This window comes from Misgurnus anguillicaudatus, chromosome 13, assembly GCF_027580225.2.
Source record: "Misgurnus anguillicaudatus chromosome 13, ASM2758022v2, whole genome shotgun sequence".
Lineage (NCBI taxonomy): Eukaryota > Metazoa > Chordata > Actinopteri > Cypriniformes > Cobitidae > Misgurnus > Misgurnus anguillicaudatus.
Genome location: NC_073349.2, coordinates 21,040,710 through 21,062,587, shown reverse-complemented (window position 1 = coordinate 21,062,587; position 21,878 = coordinate 21,040,710). Strand labels below are relative to the sequence as shown.

Below are 21,878 nucleotides of genomic sequence, written 5' to 3'. Positions count from 1 at the left end.
TGTTTAGGTCGTTCTGAAGATGTGTAATTATTCTACTGCTCACACAGGTGCGTGCACAGTCACACACACAGACTCACACACACACACACACACACACACACACACACACACACACACACACACACACACACACACACACACACACACACACACACACACCCGCACAAATGCACGCACACACACCCTTACATTAAGTCAAATTTCTGTGCCACTTAAAAATTTCAAAATTCATCAAAAACCACAAAAAAATTTACTATTTGAAATAATATTTATTTTTTATGTCCTTTCTAATGTTTATATAAAATGTATCAATAAAGTAGTGATGTGAGCAGTTGGTCACATCCAGTGAAATGAATGGGTCTCTATGGCCCTCTGCTGGTCAAAATGATTTATTTCCTAAACTGTAATTTCAACATATAACATCCAGATCATTATCTAGAAACAATTAAAATCAAATTTGGATCATAATTTGTGTGATATTTTACATGCAATTTAATGGTGTAGTTGAGGAATTTAGTGGTATACAAAACAGCATTAATGGAAAACAGCATTCATCTCTCCCAAAACAGCATTAATGGAAGGAAACAAAAGATGATATATATATATATATATATATATATATATATATATATATATATATATATATATATATATATATATATATATATATATATATATATATATATATATATATATATATATATATATATATACAGTCTTGTTCAAAATAATAGCAGTACAATGTGACTAACCAGAATAATCAAGGTTTTTAGTATATTTTTTATTGCTACGTGGCAAACAAGTTACCAGTAGGTTCAGTAGATTCTCAGAAAACAAACAAGACCCAGCATTCATGATATGCACGCTCTTAAGGCTGTGCAATGGGGGTATAAGTTGAAAGGGGTGTGTTCAAAAAAATAGCAGTGTCTACCTTTGACTGTCCAAACTCAAAACTATTTTGTACAAACATTTTTTTTTCTGGGATTTAGCAATCCTGTGAATCACTAAACTAATATTTAGTTGTATGACCACAGTTTTTTAAAACTGCTTGACATCTGTGTGGCATGTAGTCAACCAACTTGTGGCACCTCTCAGCTGTTATTCCACTCCATGATTCTTTAACAACATTCCACAATTCATTCACATTTCTTGGAAACAGCATTTTTGATATCACCCCACAAGTTCTCAATTGGATTAAGGTCTGGAGATTGGGCTGGCCACTCCATAACTTTAATTTTGTTGGTTTGGAACCAAGACTTTGCCCGTTTACTAGTGTGTTTTGGGTCATTGTCTTGTTGAAACAACCATTTCAAGGGCATGTCCTCTTCAGCATAGGGCAACATGACCTCTTCAAGTATTTTAACATATGCAAACGGATCCATGATCCCTGGTATGCGATAAATAGGCCCAACACCATAGTAGGAGAAACATGCCCATATCATGATGCTTGCACCTCCATGCTTCACTGTCTTCACTGTGTACTGTGGCTTGAATTCAGAGTTTGGGGGTCGTCTCACAAACTGCCTGTGGCCCTTGGACCCAAAAAGAACAATTTTACTCTCATCAGTCCACAAAATGTTCCTCCATTTCTCTTTAGCCCAGTTGATGTGTTCTTTGGCAAATTGTAACCTCTTCTGCACATGCCTTTTTTTTTAACAGAGGGACTTTGCGGGGGATTCTTGAAAATAGATTAGCTTCACACAGACGTCTTCTAACTGTCACAGTACTTACAGGTAACTCCAGACTGTCTTTGATCATCCTGGAGGTGATCATTGGCTGAGCCTTTGCCATTCTGGTTATTCTTCTATCCATTTTGATGGTTGTCTTCCGTTTTCTTCCACGTCTCTCTGGTTTTGCTCTCCATTTTAAGGCATTGGAGATCATTTTAGCTGAACAGCCTATCATTTTTTGCACCTCTTTATAGGTTTTCCCCTCTCCAATCAACTTTTTAATCAAAGTACGCTGTTCTTCTGAACAATGTCTTGAACGACCCATTTTCCTCAGCTTTCGAATGCATGTTCAACAAGTGTTGGCTTCATCCTTAAATAGGGGCCACCTGATTCACACCTGTTTCTTCACAAAATTGATGACCTCAGTGATTGAATGCCACACTGCTATTTTTTTGAACACACCCCTTTCAACTAATTCAACTAATTGCCCAATTGCACAGCCCTAAGAGCGTGCACATCATGAATGCCGGGTCTTGTTTGTTTTCTGAGAATCTACTGAACCTACTGGTAACTTGTTTGCCACGTAGCAATAAAAAATATACTAAAAACCTTGATTATTCTGGTTAGTCACATTGTACTGCTATTATTTTGAACAAGACTGTATATATATATATATATATATATATATATTTGTATAATTAAAAATGTATCTATTTTTGTAATACATTTCTGGGGTCATTACACCCTTGGTGTAAAGAGGAAAATCTGTGCTTATGTGCTTTTTTAAAACCTAAAAAAGAAAGTCTGTGTAATGCCCAATATTAAATTTGTTTTCAGTTTGTCACATCACAACTGTTTTATTAACAACAAAGACAAATTTAAATGACTTAAGTAAATACATTTAAGTTATCAAAATCTTGAAATAACAGGCTGGATTCTCTGCTCTCAATCGCTGGGGGCGTGTTCACTGCCGCTGTCCGAGTGCTGAAACGCTTCGGCTCTCCGCACGTTTGTAAATTCTTTATCTCTTGTTTGTATTTTTAGAGTACAAACCTTTTCTTGCACATTTGAAAATTACTGTATGAGATTACAATGATTATGTAGGATATCAATACATTTACAGAAATTAAAAGCCTGCTATTTGTACTTCTATGACAAAAAAAAGGTTTCATTACAAAAAATAAAGTTTCAATAAAAATGAAAAAAAAAACTATTTCTTTAACATTATTCTTAAACTGGGGGTTTTCTTCCTCCGCTTAGTTTTTCAGTTTACAAAGTCCGTCATCTAAATAGGGATTAGACATAGCGCCAGCGCAACTGGATTTTAAAGGGGATGAGAGCTGAGACTCTCATTGGTTTATTGCACGTTACGCCCAAAACACACCCACTACTCATTAGGAGAATATGAACAACCGTTTTCGACCGTGCGTTCGGCACACAAACCATTTTTCCCGTCGTTAAATTAATAAAAGCGGCATCTGACAAGCCCATTTAGACCATGTGCTGTGCGCTTTAGACAATGCTCTTAGATCGTTAAAATAGGGCCCTAAAAGTTGAGTAAACTTAAAGGAGACAGAGAATGAAAAACCATTTTTACCTTGTCTTTGTTGAATAATGGTAGTCTACCCACATTCACGAACATACAAAAAGTGCTAAACATGCTAAATATTTCAGTCTCATAGAAATTCCTCTTTTAGAAATGTCAGCCAGAAAACAGCCCAATCTAAAAAACTGATGCTTATGACATCACAGGCATCTAACTGCCCTTCCACTTTAAAATAATTGGCTACATTGTTTGAGTGGCAGCAAAGTAAGCCAATCAGTAATGAGATTGCAAGTTAAGCCAGTAGGGGGAGCCAAATAGGTGCAAAACCACTTGTTTAAAATCCCCCACCCTAATAGAGCTATCTGAGAGAGGTTTTTAGGAAGCTTCTAAGGCATTACAGACCCAACTAATTTTTTTTTATCTACATGTCACATCACAGAACAAGGATAAATACTCTGTTCAATCATTCTATGTCACCTTTAAAACAATAAAGCAACTGGCTGCAAAGCTTTTTTTAAGTTTATTCAACTTTCATGGTTTGAAGTTTTGCCAAACCATACTGTATATAAAAGTCCACTAAACCTATTACTTTTTGCAATACATTTGTAACATTTATAATATAATTTCAAATAAACAATTCTCTTAAATGTTTCTACAAAGACTTCAGCAGAAATTCGAAAAACATTAGTAATACTAGGAAACATTTAGACATAAAAATAAATATTTATGATTCTGCACAACTATATTGAAGTACTAAGATGGCACTATAATAAGGCAATGTCAAAATCCTGTTGAAAATAACACAAATTCAAGATCAAAAATAATTTCCTGATTAATAAGGATCATAATTTAATGTTACAAAACAAAGCAATCTTGGAAAAGAACCCATTAAATGATTATGAACTAAAGTTGACACAGTCAAAAAATGTAGTTAAAATTAATCAAATAAAATGGGCTTCTCATGTGGCAAGATGTCCGGCCATAAATCTGACAAATCTGGCCTCTGGGGGACAGGCTCCAGAAATCTGGTTCAACAGCACACATGAGACCAAAACCACAGCGTAGAGAAATCTGGGCGCCACTCATCTTTATCTGCCTAGACTTTTCAAAGACAACCAGAATATATATATATATATCTATAATATATAGTTTTTAATTATGGGAACTATCATAAAGACTCAATAACACAATCACACAGAAAAAATAGGCATTCACAACTTCCTTTCAAACATAAAATTGGGATTGGTTCTGTTATTCACATAAAAAAAACTCATTTTGCAAAGATCGTCCAGATACTGACATTACATGCACTGTGTCCTAAAGGGGGAAACCAGAAGAGGTTTACAGAGTAAAAGCTGTAAACTGAAGTCAAAAATACCAACTAAAACAAGAAAATGATCCACATTGGGAGCAGTAAACACATTCTCCAAAGCTCTGATCCGCAGACTTCAAGCATGCACAATAAATCTGACGTGAAATCATAATTATAAAAGCAATTAGCTGACCCTGCGCCGCTTGCCCTTGGACGTGACAGAGAAAATTCACACAGATCCCCTCCAAGACGACTGGGACGAGGCCGGTGGGGGCGGAAAAGTGCAACACAGCAACAATAAAACCGCAGGGCCTTCCTGTATCATTAACCACAGGCTCGAACGACTCGGGACGTGACAGTGACACTTCCAACAACACAAACCTAAACATCCATGTCTTGCACAAACACAAGTGAATTGAAAATGATACTTTATGGCTACCGAAAGCCACCTAAAAGTGGAAGCCAACAACCAAATGAGCTACAACAACAACAGATGTTGAAACATATTTGTTCCTATTTCAAGGGTTTTGGTTTTTGTGCAGGTCTGTAAAATCAATAAATAAAGCCTTTGTGCGTGGGGCACTTTAATTCTGAGACCTTTTCAAGCTTCTCAAAGCACAAAATTATCTAGGGGTCTAGCCAAGCCCATTAATAAAATAGTGGTGTCCACAGAAGTTAAACAGAACTTAGATGTTCAGCTCAAATCAACCCGGGGAAATTCTCGAGGCAATCTCGCAGGAATACGAGACCCCCTCATTGGCCCGCTCATTGGCACCTGGTGACCATCATCCCCACCAATCATAAAATATCTCCACGGCCCGTGACCCCACGCCAACCATAACTCTCCTTTACTGCAGACAACTCCAATAAAGGATTACAATTACAATTAAAGTAATGAGCAAAGGGGGGAAAAAGAGAAAAGTCAGAAGATGGATCCCCAGGCAAATTAAATTGCAGCACAGTTTGAAAAGTGAGCGCAGAGTTAGTCTTTTGGGTTATTACTGGCTAACCACCTCTCATTCCCTCAATAATTAACTTTCAGGTTTTGCAATCAAGAAGCGCAGAATTGAAACAAAAGTGAAATGCTGTCCCAAAATGTCTTTGGTTGCCCAAGGATCAAATCTCACATTAATATAAGGAGTCTCTTGGTTGTCAATGCCTTGATGAGTGCACAATATTTCTTCATATGTATTAGTTTATGCAACGTCCTGCAAGCTGGCAGCTTTTTTTATTATAAAATTTAAATGACAGATGTTTGCCATTTCTACAGGGCAGGGGAGTGACAGTAGGATGTAAAAGTAAAATTGTATACTATATAAGTGAGAAAGAGACTTTCTGTAAGTCAACCCAGTGGCCGATACCTCCGGCTATAATGTCAACGTTGGCATCTCGTCCCCAATTCCTATGCTTTGGGTATGTTGTTTCTTTTTCCCAATGTGGTGGTGATAGCAGAGGGGCTCCGGAAATTCAGAGACTGCCAAGCCAAAACAGATCACTTCAAAGCGCCTTATTTAACGCTTGCTAAATTTTTCATCACAGTTGCTTAATATCCTGGGGAAGGGGAGCTTTTGAAGTTGCGGCGAGACCGGGATGTTCTTCTGACAACTTTCCTTTTTTCCTCCCCAGTACCCCCTCCTTCCACCTCCTCCCCCTGCATCCCTCTCCTCTTTCCACGGGAGGCCAGTGATATTTGGGGCACACGGTGGAGCCCCAGCGGGCAGAGCGAGGCTGGGAGAGCGTCCTGTGGAGCTTGCGGTTACCATGCCAACACTCCTGAGCCTTACAGTTATTGATGGTAGAGCACAGGAGGGTACCGCAAAACACCACTGGAGGGAAATATATTTAACCTTTCACTCACCTTTGAGGGAGAAAACCCACCACAGATGAGTAAAAGGCAAACAAGATGGATTTTACGGCGTGTGAAACCAGCAACAATTTTCTGAGAAGTCGGGTGGCGTTGCAAAGTGGCGTGTATGGGAATATGTTTACCTTCCTGGATTTTAAGGAGAGAGGACAAGCAATTTTGGTGAATTTTAGGTTGATTTTCAAATCATTCAATCGTTTTTCCCAATCCTGTAAATTCAAACACAGGCATTTCTTTTCTTCGGGGTATAATAACGTGCACAAGCGAATTTGCATATGATGTTGGATTTTAGGTGTAGAAAAGAAAAAAAAACAGGAATAGGAAAATAAAAAAAGGATATGAACGAAGAACAAAGGAAAGAAAAGTAAAGAAAAAGTGTGGAGGGCAGTTTAATTAAGAAATAATGAAGAAGTGGGTGGAAGACGAAGGAAGGACAGCCGCTGGAGGCGAGCGTTCATCCCTGAATGCAACTGGTACTGGGTTTGATTGACAGGCCAGAGTGCAGCGTGGGTCCAGACCTGCTCTGGCTCAGACTCCAGCCAGGGCCGCCTGCCACAGAGGAGCGAGGGCCGCCCATCCAGCGAGGTGAGTCAGAACCTGTTAACGTGACTGGTGTCCCCGGCCTGACACCCCTGCACTCGCTCCCAGAGCCTCCCTCCAGCCCTGCCACTATTCCCCTTCCGCTCATCCACATCAAATCCTTTCAGACATAGATTTCAATTATTCACCCCATCCAAATAATGCCTTGTGACATGAATTATCCAGAGCTGTAATAATCCACTTAACTGAGAAAGAGCAGCTCATCAAAAAGAGAAAAGCAGGGGAAAAAAGAGGACTTGTCAAGCAGTTAGAAAGCCAAGAAGCCTTAATAATCAACATTTTTCCCGCTGTTAAGGTCAGCGCTTTGAGCTCGGCTAGATATCATTCATAGCGGAAAATCACATCAGACAAAAGCTAACAATATTCAGCCTAATTGTTCAATGATAGTAAATGTGCCATAGATAATCCAACTTCCTGTATTAGGAGTAAAAAACAGTAGTTCAGCTTTTCAGAAGCACACATTTGGGTGGAGATGAATGAGCATAGCAATAACCTTATGTTTAAAGGCTACGTTTACACAGAAACGATCTGAAGAGAAAACGCAAAAGTGACGTTGCATTATCACTTTTTTGCTCGTTTATACAAGTGTTTTTGAGGGAGAATCTGCGTGCATATGGTGACGCAAAAGTGTGTTATATTTGATGTAGTATGCACTCCAGGTGGCTAGGTGGCAATGTGAAGCACTGACACACAACAACACCAAGGCTGCATCCAAACACGCATACTTTTCAGTAAGTACTGAATGAGATATAGTACTTACTTACTGACTGTTTAAACAGTAGGTACTGTATAGTATGAATCCTAGTAGTATGAATGTGATTCGGACATACTACATCCGCATGTTGACAAACGTTGTCATCATGTCATGTCATACCAGCGCGAAAAAGGCCACATCGCTGCTTTCGCCTTTCTTCTTCGTTGCATAATTTTGCTCCTGGAACATCATGGGATAGTGAAGTGTCCATCGTATGCACGCTTTGAAATCTAACCGGAAGTAGTAGGTCATCCGGATACTTTTCGCATAATACTACGTATTTGGACATAATACTCGCCTCACCTACTGCTTTTCGCCTACTATATAGTATGAAAGTAGGCGGTTTCGGACGCACCTGCGTACAACCTTCTTCCTTGTTCTCCCAGGTCTCGTCCAAAGCCGTCTGATTTGCCTTCAATGAATTGGAAGTCAACAATTTGATAGAGGTAATTAATGTTTGCTGTTATTTTCCTAAACTGGCGCATGTCTGTGACGTAAACCCGTACGCGACGAGAGCCACTGCGAGCAGACTTTTAAGTTTTTTACCCTTTAGACGGGAACGCGGCGGTAGAGCGTTTTTACAATTTCCACTCTGGAGGGTGGTTTCACTTTTTTGCGCTTTTAAGCCCCCAAAACGCTGTGTAAACGTATGAAGCCCCTAAGGGGACATGGAGCAAAAATGAAATAAAGTTTAGTTTCGCGCACGCACATGAAACTTTCATGTAAACAGGGCCTAAGCTCTCAGTGGTCCTCAAACTGGGAGCCTCTCCCACTTGGGGGAGCGAGTGCCTGGGGGTCCACGTTTTAAGATAATTTTAAAAATACAGTAATAAATCTGTGTAATTAAACCTTAAATATATATCTACCAAACACAGCACTACATTGTAAAATTTTATATGTTTTTTTTTATTCAAAATATGTCATGAATTTTCTTTGGGGGGACATGAAAGTGATGCACCCTTCACAAGGGGGAGAGGTGGGGCGCACTCCGAAAAGTTTGAGAACCACAACCCAACTGTAATCTATTTTTAGTTTACAAGCACTCCGATTATTGTGCAGTCAAAGAGTTTGTATATCAAATATTTTACAATGACTATGAAAATAACTGCCTGTGAAAGTCATTTTTTTGTAATTTACTGTTTTCTAAATAAAATCATTCTATTTAAATATAACCTTGATATCTTTAATATTGACTGAGTAAGGCCATGTCAAAGATTATAAACAATTTTTAAAATCAAACTTTCTCATCCCACAAATAGATTATAAGACTTTAGCCTGGATTTCACAGACAGGGTTACAAAATATTAATACAATATACATGCACATATTCCATAAAAAATATAATCAACAAGCCAGAGAATATTTTTACCAAGGAATGTCTCTTTTCTATGACGCAAATATTTTTTTAAACTGCAGTTTTATAAAACACACTAATATTTAATGAAAATTACTTTTTATAAAATTATAATTGCTTGGCCAATCCAAATAAAACTGTGTAACAACTTCGAACACAGCTAATTCAATTAAAATCAAATTAAATTATTTTCTATAGCACTTGCATTGTTTTGCATTGTTGCATAGCATCTTTACAGTAAACACATAACTAATTTGGCTGTACAGAAACTTGTATAAAATACATATTGCATTTTTTTCAAACAGTCAGAATGGAAAACTTTAATCAGTGTGGGAAATATTTTTCCATACTAAGGATAATGTACAGTAAACGATAGTGATAGATAGGGCAATATATATCGCAGATGCCAATATATCGACCGATATTGGTACTTTTCTTGGCATCGGACACAATACATTTTATTCAATCGGCCAGTAAATTTCTCTATTACTTAAATTTGATGTTTATAATAAAAAAGACACTCAGTGTCACTTAAAGTAAAGCCAAAGTCTGACAGACAGTTAAATGACCAATCATTATTCCCCTTTTAACATGACGTTAGGTTGTGCCACTCACAACACCACACTAGCTTAACACACTTATTCAACCAGTACCGTGAGATGTCAGATCAACATTAATTATGTCTTGTAAATATGTTTTAATTACTTTAAAAGGTTATATTTATAATATTTATAATTTATAATAAAAGTATTTTTACTATCACCAATTTTCTGTTTGTCTCTTATTTACTGTAATAACATTTGTGTTATATCGGCCTCATATCGGCCATACAGCTTTGCCAATATCGGTATCGGCCATAAAAAAAACATATTGGTTGACGACTACTAGTAATCGGCTCATGTAGCTATAACCTACCAGCGTTTCCCTTGGAGCAGCATCTTCTCTGACTGGTGTGGGAATCTGAAAGAGAAAAACTTGTTTTATAGCACCATCTAATGTCAGTAATCACAATGTACATCTTCCAACCAGAGAAACACACATCACATTATTCTCTAAAAATTGTCCCATTAAAATTATGAATAATCCCAGAAACACACTGGATTATGAATCATCATAAAAATTCATAATCGCATATTAAAATATACAAAAATGATTATCTTTGGCTGAAATATTATGAACAGCATGCAGCCACACAAATTTTCTTCATCTGCTTTTATTTAGGTAATGTAACTTGTGACAACAAGCTCTAGTTTGGATCCAACCTCTTAAAACTACAACATCCCAACATTTATGAAGAGATTATGCCTAAACCCACGATGATCAGCTCTGGACCACATAATACGATTTGTGATCACCTATCATTGCCATAATACACATTCATTTTGCTAACTGTTAACACTATAATTTAGTCTGACTTCATTTTCTGGCATAAACATGCATTTTCTGTAACAATATACGGTGAAAAGCTCTTTACTAGGGATGCATAACGATTAATTGCGATTAATCTATAGCAGAATAAAAGTTTTTGTTTACATCATATATGTGTGGGAGCTGTGTATAATAATTATTTACATAAATATTAGTGCTGGGAAAAGATTAATCGCGATTAATCGCATACAAAATAAAAGTGATTTTTTGCATAATATATGTGCGTGTACTGTGTTTAATTATTGTGTATATTTAACCACACACACATTCATATATTCATTTCAGAATTGTTTTACTTATATATAATTTTTTTCATTTATTTTTAATATAGAATATATAAAAATATAAATAAATATATATAAACATGTAAATGTTTCTTAAATACATACATGAATGTGTGTGTATTTATTTATACATAATAATTACACACAGCACATACTCATATATTATGCCAAAAATCACTTCTATTTTTTATGCGATCAATCGCGACTAATCTTTGCCCAGCACTAATAAATATGCACACATGCATGTATAATTTCAAGAAAATATATACATATTTATATATAAAGTATATAAATTTATATATAATATAAATTATACATAAATATACAAATGTATATACATGTAAAACATTTTTAAATAAATACATGCATGTGTGTGTATTTATTTATACAACGTTATTATACACAGTTCACACACATATATGATGTAAACAAAAACTTTTATTCTACTACAGATTAATCACGATTAATCGTAATGCATCCCCACTCTACACAAATAAATATGAATCGAAATCAATTCATAAATAAAACCTGCTAAAAACTGTGTTGAAGTCAACATCATCTTATCAGATCAGAGAGTAAAAAATCAGTAAAAAAAATCTTATCAGAGAGTAAACATGGAAAGGCACTCAAAGATGGCCTACAGCATAACTATGCAATAGCACCTGTCACTCTGAAACTTAGCAGAGGACTTATAAACACACTAACAATATTAACAAAGATATAAAACAGACTATATCTTGTTAATTGTTCCCATTATGCTTGGTCTGTGTCCCTATGGGGTACATTAAAATAGCAGACCCCACTTTCCATGTCCACAAAATGACAGAAGACACCAAGATAAGATCCACCACTAATAAACTTGGGTTAACTGACTGTATTTCCTCTTTAAATGTTACTGTGTTTCAGCCACACAATCTTCATTATGTTTCTTCAAACACTTCTATTTAATCATGTGTAACTGTATAAGTCTGACACTGTCAATATCCTGCATTATGGGGGTGATTCTCACGAAACCATTGAAACACCACGGCACTAATGATTTTAGCTTTAAAATGTGTAATATAGTAACGTTAAAAAGCATCAGAATTAACACAATACTGTGGTCTACCTTGCACAATGTTTGATTTCAACATAAGAATTTATAATTGTAAATTTTATCCAATTTTCTGCTGAAATTCTCATTACCACAATGTGTCCAGCTGTGTTTGAACATGCGTTATGTTGTAATTTAATCTAATTAACACAAAAATATTAAGAAAAAAAATAAATGGATGTTTTGCTAGACTACTTTAGATGACAGAAAAAATATTTACTGAATATTCATGTATTATAATAATGAAGAAAAATTAGGAAAATGATGTGTCCATGCCTGATGTTCTCATCCTCCGCAACACTTTTTGAGAACAGTTTAAGCACACATACAGAATTTTAATAAAGTTTGATTTTGAGTGACCAAGCACATGGACTAGTTACTTCAAGATGGCTACCAGGTAAGATCATTTTTTTACAGTTAATTCTTGTCAGAATGCTTACACGACATTTTGATTATCATTACCGCAACAGATGCTTATTAAATGTTAATTTAATTAATAGAAGCATAATACTTTGATTTTAAATGCATGTGCAGAATCTCCAAATTATGTTCTTTCAGGTTTGTCATGTCATTTTGAAAATATGTCAGTGTTGATGTTTTCTGACTGTTGCGGTAATGAGATTTTTTAGGACTAATTTTTTTAATTATGTTACAAAAAGTGTTAAATGATAAGTAAAAGTTTTTAAATTAATGTTCCTATTTACTCCAGACTTTGTTTTTCAATGTCTGGTGGGAAAAAAGTAAATTTAAGCAATTTTTACATTTTCATGCTTGACATTTTTAAAACCAAGTTTTCGTGAGAATCACCCAGTACTATAGTCGGTGTCATTCACAAGATTTTTGTCAGTATAGAAAATATGTTAAAATGAAGATGTGATCTGAAACAGCTATTTTTGCAATAGCAGGAGATGTGTATCTGTAATAGATTACTTTACAAAAAAGTCAAAAAGGGCTGGATTTTTTAATGAGCCATGTTGCTGACTTACACACTTATTTGGCCTAGACTAGTATTAGTCTCCCTTGCAACAAGACAAGGAATATAGCCAAAATAATTCATGATTCACTCTCTTGAACCCAAAAACTGTTGGTTACCAGAATAGATCTTTAACCACATACCACAACTTATCTGTGACAAACTGAAAACGAAAACTGCAGACAATCTGATCAAACCTCATTCTCATTACATGTTTCTCACATATCTGACCAATGGTACACAAGAAATGTTTAATAGCAATGTAACGTTAACTAGAAACACTATGGGGCGCTTACCTGGACAGATCTTAAGACTTAAGTCCCAGACTAAAATGACATATCTTAACATATTGCCATTGTTTTGTCTTTAAAAAAGGCTTACAAAGGAAGATGATTCACATTTATATTGTGGAAAAATGTAAAAGTCCAGACCTATATTCGTATGGGAATGCCTGACAGGGAAAATACATACATTTCAAGCCACATACTCATAGCTTGGTCCATTAATGCAGCACAACTATATTCAATTATTTGATAATAAACTGCATACACACAACGTTTAAAATAAATGAATTATTTCGTGAACAAGTAAACACACAAACTAATGAATGACCTGTTACTAACTTCACCATGCTGGCAGGGTCAATGTCCTGACTAAACATAGCCAGATAGCACACAGACAATGTCTGCAATGTGCTTATATATTTCTTACTAGGTCTGACAAACTCAGATCAAGTGTGGCATCTGTCTTCACAAGTGTGTTTGTGTGTTGTTATTATGCCAGCACCTGTCACCCACATCTGTCTAACCGCAGGAGGTGAGACAGTGTAAAGGGCGCTAGCAAACCAGCTAAAACTTTTCCCAAACAACACATCACAGCCTAATTATAATAAGTTCGGCTTGACATCCGTTTATAATGCACGTGCATAGCCGAACAACCGAAACGCATGTTGTTAGCTGCAAAAATGTTATTAACTACCTGATTTTGCTGGTCGGATTGGTCCGAGGATGCCATCTTCCTACAGATGCTAATGCTAACGCGTCATCGATGCAGTCAAGGTCGATTACTCCAGTCTGGCTGATCTAGGTCAACTAGCCGATCATAGTTTGATCAGCGCATGTCATAACACGGAAGTCGTTATGTATTTGTTTTCAAATTTGATGAACAGTCCTATAGATCGGTCAAAGTATTAAGTGTAAAGTGATCCATGAGCTTTAAGCCACAAAAGTAACATCTACAAACAACGAAAAGGGTTTAAGCACAAAATGCTATAATGACAGAATTAAAAGCATGTAAAGTGTGTGACGTCGGGCGGCAGAACTGTTACGGGATAGCGGTAACTTCTCTGGGTCAGCTCAAAATTAAAGGTGGGAATTGATCAAATGTTTTGTACATGCAAATAAAAGCGATGTTGCGCATAGAAGTTGGGGTGGAGGTTTTTACACGACATTGCAAAGTAGTTTAAAGTATACCGTGGTGTATACTACTTGTTTTTGTTTAGCAAACCTTCTTCGTGTCTCATCCACAGGTGCTGAAGCTTTGGGCATCAGTGCCAGTGCATCAGTTTCAGTGGTGTTAGAAGATGATGGGACCATTATAGAAGATGAAGATTACTTTCTGTGTCTGCCAGCAAATACAAAATTCATGCTATTGGATTACAAAGAAACATGGACACCTGCCTTGCAAGGGACTGGTCTAGGATATATATTTTTTCAATTTGATAAACACATAAATCATTCATCACTACTCATCTAAACTGATCTGTTTTGTCTGCTTGATGAACGGACAGGACACCCTAACAGAGATTATGATCATGTGGAGGTAGATGGACAGGATGACGTTGATGGGGCCGAATCCTGGCATAGTGTGGCAGAGCGTCTCAGGCAGAACTTGGCCAACATTATCCTCATGTCTGAGGCAGATCTACAGAGTTTCCTTAATTATTATTTATTATTTTCCTAAAGAACCAATATAAACATAATAAAAGTATGAATATAGTATGTAAATATGTTTAATGTGTGTTACAGAGTTTGATTGACGTGCCATGTTCAGAGCTGGCTGCAGTACTGGGCTTTTCACAGCAGAAAACTCGTGTCCTACAGGACACACTGCAGACAGTAGTGGACCGCAGGGAGGAGGAGAGACAGTCCAAAGAAATACTGCAACTTTATCTGAAAGCTACAGAGCAAGAAGGCAGTCGAGACCCACAGGATGAACGTAAGAGTGGCCTGTGTTCAAATTAAATTTTAGGCTATGTTTAAATATAATAGTAGCTTACTACTGTTCTTACTGTGCCGTTTAACACTGGATACTGCAGTAGGCATTCAAAACATGAATATGCTACATTGCTGTTACAATTTAAAAAAAAAAAAAGGTCAGAGCATATAGGTGCAGTTTCCCAGGGAGGGTTTATTAATCCAGGACAATGCCTTCGTTATATTAGGACATTTAAGGAAGTTTAAACAAACATACCTCACAAAAAAACAATACTTGTGTGTATCTCGAGACAAAACAATGGCACTAAATAATATATGTTTAAGGAACACGGCCAACCTTTTGAGATTTTTAAGCTTATTTTCCTTATCCCCCAGAGTTAGATAAGTCTTTACATACCCTTTTCATCTCTGTGCGTCCCATGATTCTGTCTGATGCCTGCACCGCTAGCCTAGCTTAGCATAAAGACTGGAAGTAAATGGCTCCAGCTAGCATACTGCTCCCACGCCAACATTTTCCTATTTATATGTTGTGATTTGTATAGCCACAGCACATAACACTTATTGGGAGCAGTATGCTAGCTGGAGCCATTTACTTCCAGTCTTTGTGCAAAGCTAGGCTAGCGGTGGGTGCGTTAGACAGGGTTACGGCATGCATGAAGATGAAACGGGTATGTATAGACTAGGAATGGGACGGTATGACGATTTCATATCATGATTATAGTGGCCAAAGTTATCAAGGTTATCAATATTATCATGGTTTTGTTAAAATGAGATGGAAATGTTCAAGAAGAACTGATACACACACTGAAAATATTTGAACAAGTTTTATTTTTGAAAATCACAATTTAATATTTCATGTCCCTGAAATTATTTCTGTGGTAAAAAAATAAATGAATCGGTCTAATAATTTTACAGTGAATGAATACAATACATTATCCCTTAAATGCCTTCTTGTGCAAAAAACGATGTTCTGGCTGGACAGGATTTACTGCGAGTTTTCAAAATTATGGTTATCAAACACGGTTGTAATGATAATTAAATTTTAAATGATAATACTAACCGTCAGGACATCATATCGTGGTTAATCGTGAAACTGGTAATCGTCCCATCCCTAGATGGACTTGTCTAACTCTGGGGGATACGGTGAATAAGCTAAAATCCCCAAAAGTCAGTGTGTTCTTTCAATATATGTCAGTGCATGATGTTTAAAAATTAAAGGTATAGTTCACCCAAAAATGAAAATTTTTGTCATAATTTTCTGTCTCTCATTTTTTTTTTTTTACAAACCTGTATACATTTCTTTATTCTGATGAACATGAAGAAAGATATTTTGAGGAATTGGTTTAACCAAACCAATCAGGAGCCCCATTTACTTCCATAGTAAAAAACAACCCTAATCACAACAAAGAAATGTTTGTACTAACTGAACAGTTATTTAGTATTGCTATGACTCTGCTGACACTAGATGGCGCCGCTGAGCTATTCAAAAGTAATACTGTAGCAGTTCAAGCAAGTTCATTTTATCAGTATCTGGGAAAGAAGTTGCAGGTTAGATGATCAACAGCTTATGTCTTGTTGTGACAACCCTAATCTTTCCAGTGCATCCAAGATTGTTAACTTTTTGAGAGTTTAAAGTGAGCTGTCATTGCTGCAGGTGCTAAACTAGATGAAACAGATGGGGTGCAGTTGGAGGCCACAGCAGGGTTCAGCTCCAAAACGCTTATGGTTCTAAAGGACAAAACACATCCCGAGACCAGACTTTCCAATGAAGAGCTACAGGTGCGTTGCTGAACACAACAGGGTTTTATGATCTAAGCATTTGTTAAACAGAACTTAAATATATTTTTTATTAAAGGGGACATTTCACAAGAATTTTTAAAGATGTCAAATAAATCTTTGGTGTCCCCAGAGTATATATGTGAAGTTTTAGCTCAAAATACCATTCAAATAGTTTTATAGCATGTTAAAATTGCCACTTTGTAGGTGTAAGCAATAATGTGCCGTTTTGGGTGTGACCTTTTAAATGCAAATGGGTTGATCTCTGCACTAAATGGCTGGGCCGTGGTTGGATAGTGCAGATTAAGGGGCGGTATTATCCCCTTCTGATATCTCAATGGGAGCCAAATGTCAATGAGCTATTTTTTCACATGATTGCACAGAATGGTTTACTAAAACTAAGCTACTGGGTTGATCTTTTTCACATTTTCTAGGTTGATAGAAGCACTGGGGGCCCAATTATACCACTTAAACATGGAAAAGTCAGATTTTCATGATATGTCTTTAAACCAATTATATATAAGTCAGTTTTGAGCCTTGTCTAAACACTGAGCTTACAAATATTTATCAATAGGGGGCACTCTCTCTTCTTACAGGGTTTCCGCGGGGTTGTAAAAGGTAGTAAAAGGTAGTAAATTAAATTATGCCAAATTAAGGCCAGTAAAAAGTAGTAAACGTCATCTGACGAGGTAGTAAATTTTCGATTGCCTTTTGTAATGTTATGATGCCTGGAAATTAGTTCAAATCATCCGCATATCTGGGCAAATAATCAAAGATCTTTCGTCTCTGGGATGTGATCAAAGCCTGGAGTGGAGCCAAATCACGTTCCTCTCTCCGCAGTAAGCGTTCTGTAATCACTACGGACCGGATCCACTCCGGGTTTTCTGACTGTATCACGTTAAACTGAGGTAAAAGTTTATTTCAGCTAGCATGGTCAAACTTATAATGCAGGAAGGCTCCGATGTTTTGAAGATCGATAAAGGTGTAAAAGGCTTAGCGAAATGATGAAGATTGGCAAGCCTTTCAGTTCGTGTGCTAAGAAAACCAAACAGGTAATTGCGTGTCTTTACACAGTATGACTAACGTAAGGGGTCCTGTATTTTGGGGGTAAATGATTTCTCACGTTACTGATCATCCGCGGCACGCTTTTTAATGCTATGCTGATATAGCCAGTGGCTGGTACAACGGGTTTGTTTAACTCGTGGGTAAACTTCATGTGGCGCCACTGCAACCAAAAGGCAGATGACATTTAAATCCCTTGAGAGCGATTGACGAGGAATCATAAGAGGAGACTGCTTCCGAAATGCTCTCGCGCGACTTTGATGTCATCCACCTGTCGGTTCTTGCAGTTGCATTTGCGTGTGGTCACAAAAACGTAACATTTGTACATATATTTAAGCACAGCAGTTAAAAAACAAGTGATTTTAAGCCATTCAAACACAAACAACAGTGCGTCCGCTGTTTTTGTGTCAGAGGAGCACGCTAGCCGCGCATTCGTTTCTCATTGAGCTTGTGTTGTACGTATTTTTGCCGCTTTATTGGCCTTAAATAACACATATGCCTCAAAAATCCCGTCTTTGCAAATATCCTCATATAAACACGACCATTAAGGTCTTAAGAGAAAGTAAACAGCAGAAACATTGCGCACAAACTAGCACATCAGCGCTGCCTCTATTGTAACATAATAATTTGTTGATAAAGGTACAGTCATTCAATGTACAACTGTCACTATGATTACAGACATCCTGTGCGAATTCTACACGAGTTTGACTCGAGTTACTCGTTCAGGGTTTATATTCATACATAACGTTACTGTATTAGAGCTGTAACTGTAAGCTGTTGTGTGAACAGAACAGACCCTGGATTATTTGTTTATGTGTACTGAATAATATGATATGAAAAAGTTGTATTTGCTCACATTAGTAAATGCATTATATAACATAAACAAACAATGAAAAATATAGAGTATATAATCATTAATTAATTCTTGTTTATGTCATTACATTAATTGACGGTGGTTCATGGTCCATTCACTAATGTTAACAGTTTCAACTTTTATTAAAAAATTATTAGTAAATGCTAAAATAAATACATTTACAATTAATAAATAATTAATAAAAGATTCATTAAAGGTGGTGATATTCATGTTTTCTTTTTATACAGTATAGTGAGTTATTTAGCTGTTTCGCCTTAATCTGAAATGCCCTGCAAACTACAGCTAGCTATATGCCACATGAGACTCCAATATGGAATTTATGGCAAAAAAATCTCCCCTTAAAATGCTATTGGTCTCGCCTACATAAAGTGTTAGGTAAAGGAATATGACTTGGCCTGAAAAATATTTGTCAAAAGAATTTTTTTCACTTTAATTCTTTTTTGTATGTTATATATGTCAAAATCTGTGTAAATAATAGAAAGGTCGCTGATTAACACTTGCAATTCAGTGTCGTGATGGTTTTAAAAAATATTCTGAAGGTAGTAAAAAAGGTAGTAAAAAGTAGTAAATTTAACTCAAGGATTTCTGTATAAACCCTGTCTTAGTGCTTAGCATGTTAAGTATAAAAACAAGCTCAATGAGACAAACATACCCTGCGTTCCATTCTAAAGGATTCATTCCTATGAGCCAAGTAAAGATGTGCAGTCATCACACAAAGAATGTGCGCAAAGAGTCGGAGCCGATGGTGTAGTGGGCTGTGCTCTGACATAAAATGCAGACGCACTTTCAGCAACCAGAGTTTGAATCCCGGTTCGAGGTCCTTATCTCCACCCTGTATACTCTCCTGACATGCTGTTTTTCAAATATAGGCAAAAATGGCCCAAAAACATATCTTTAGATACAAAAAGAATGTGCAGAAGAATCATGGGAGCGAGTTGTCCATCAGTTGGACCCCTTAAAATACTTCTTTCCGAAGAGTACTTACTTCAATTTGAAACGGCGCTTTATTATGTCGTCCATGATTGCACTCCGAAATGCTCTTTTTCATGGTGGCTTTATTCAGTCTGGATTAGTCAGTACTAGGAGCTGTGACTAGATTTACTTCAATTGTTAATTATGGATGGACGTGTTTGTTTATGCAGCTGGTGGTGAAACACGGACTGGAGGTTATGGAGAAGGTGTTGGGCTGGGACAGTGAGAAGACTGCAGTGCTGGTGCAAGCTTGTGAAGCTGAGATTAGTAAGCGTCTACGGCAGGTGCAGGCTCTGCAGTCACTTCATTCTCAAAGTCGCTCCACAAACATCAGTTTAAAACCACAGAATGAGAGAGAGACTCGAGCCAAACGCAGCAAAAAAACAGTCTGAAACAACATGCAAGATTTTCTGTATATTGATGGATCTAAAAGCACAATTTAAAGAGAAATAAAGATAAACATATATATTTCAATTTTTTATTAGTGATTATTTTATTTTTGTACAACTCCATAATCCTCAGTGAACACGTGTTTGATGTTATAAAGATATGGTTATTTTGGGAGCAAAACTCTAACACTGAAACCTTTTAGACAGATATTTATATTAAAACGGTTTTGTTTTCTTCCAAACAACATAAGGATGGGTTAATGGACCACTTCTATATATGAGAAACATGAAATTTCATACAGATCAATAATAGGCACTCATTTCTGTTTGAAAATATAATCATGCTTGTCGATACCTAAATCTGTTAAATTGCATTCAATAAAGCATTGATAATATTGCTCGGGAAAGGAGTGTGTTATTGTTTTTTTTTCAAGGTTCACTGACTGTCACATTTGAAATGTTAGCAATTAAATGCATTGCATTGTACAGTTTACAGAACTTAATAAAACATTTTTTTTTATTGGAAAAAGATTAAAAAGTTTTTTTTAATCTCTTGACTTGTAAATGTCTTGTTGCTTCAATATTTTACACATATTACACACACACAGACGGGTGATTCTCACGAAATCCAGACTTAAAAGGTGTCCAGCAATTTTAAAAAAGCCCTTGAAGCCAGTTTTTTTTGCACATATAAGATTAAAGGTCTGAACTTACTATAACCATTATTTTTACAGGATTTAAAACATATTTCCTATAGAATTATTTACATTTTTTAGATTATTATTATTATTAAAAAATTTAATTACCGCAACATGATATTACATTAAATATATGCATTTACAAACTCACGTTTTGGTAATGAGAACTAAAAAGTTGTCTAGGAAAGTTACTTTTAAAAGTAATGCATTACAATATTAAGTTACTCCCCAAAAAAGTAACTATTTGCGTTACTTGGTTACTTTTCATGGAAAGTAATGCTTACATTACTTTTAAGTTACTTTTGCATTACTTTTTCTTACTTGGCTGAGGCTTAATCTCTTTCAGGCCTTGCAGGTGTTTTTAATGATCACAAAAATGTCAAGCTCTGGCCTGAAATTTAAAACTTTTAGGAGAAAAAAATAAATAACTGGAGAGAAAAAATAAGAACTGCTTACCTGGTAGTCAACTTGAGTGTTACAGTCAATTATGTCCTTTCCAATAATTGTTTTTTGAAAATGTTAGTTCATTGAGGGCTTAAACAATTATTGAAAATTGTTGTGGAAGATGAGAATTTTTTTCTTGGAGACATTTATATTCCTTATCATTGTCTCTACATTTACCAATAATCACCAAATACCACATGTTTCTTTACTGTAAATGTTTATAGTATAACATGCACTAAAGTTTTTTATTTTTTTAGATTTTTTTAACTATAAATATTTCCATTAAAAAAAATCCAGTCATGGACACGTTGCGGTAATGAAAATGTTCCCCTTAAATGTGGAAAAAACAACAAAATTGGTTTGTATGATGTCATTTGAAATCATGTGCAAAATAGTACATGAAGAGATGTTTGTAATGGTATGCTTCTTATTTTTATACTCTTACTTTGCATTAACTTTTTTATCAAAATGTTTCATGACACCTCATAAGTCTAATTTCGCGAGAATCACCCAGATGTGTGTAATGACTAAACCTAAATGAACCTAAACACAAAATGATATTTTCTGCT

General features: G+C 36.1%; 2 protein-coding genes across 2 annotated transcripts in view; one reads left to right on the top strand and one right to left on the bottom strand.

Moving 5' to 3' along the window:
- pex14 (peroxisomal biogenesis factor 14) overlaps nt 1–13,954 on the bottom strand; it is a 79,801-nt gene extending 65,847 nt beyond the window's left edge. Inside the window, exons 1-2 of the mRNA XM_055187978.2 lie at nt 13,857–13,954; nt 10,016–10,060 (exon numbers count right to left, since the gene is read on the bottom strand). Of these exons, the coding sequence (XP_055043953.1) occupies nt 10,016–10,060; nt 13,857–13,892 (81 nt within the window). The 5' untranslated portion in view covers nt 13,893–13,954. The remainder of the gene's footprint in view (nt 1–10,015; nt 10,061–13,856) is intronic.
- Nucleotides 13,955–14,107: 153 nt separating this feature from the next.
- dffa (DNA fragmentation factor, alpha polypeptide) lies at nt 14,108–20,252 on the top strand. Its single transcript, XM_073875361.1, has 6 exons — nt 14,108–14,245; nt 14,407–14,571; nt 14,668–14,812; nt 14,911–15,095; nt 16,749–16,873; nt 19,949–20,252. The coding sequence occupies exons 1-6, from the start codon at nt 14,152–14,154 to the stop codon at nt 20,168–20,170; spliced, it is 936 nt and encodes a 311-aa protein (XP_073731462.1). The 5' UTR covers nt 14,108–14,151; the 3' UTR covers nt 20,171–20,252.
- The last annotated feature ends 1,626 nt before the right edge of the window (nt 20,253–21,878 follow it).

Excerpts from the sequence above, each read along its gene's own strand:
- dffa (XM_073875361.1), top strand. The coding sequence starts at position 14,152 with ATGACAGAATTAAAAGCATGTAAAGTGTGTGACGTCGGGCGGCAGAAC. Across the intron at positions 14,246-14,406 it reads GGGTCAGCTCAAAATTAAAG|GTGCTGAAGCTTTGGGCATC; the intron begins GTGGGAATTGAT and ends TCTCATCCACAG. Across the intron at positions 14,572-14,667 it reads ACCTGCCTTGCAAGGGACTG|GACACCCTAACAGAGATTAT; the intron begins GTCTAGGATATA and ends ATGAACGGACAG.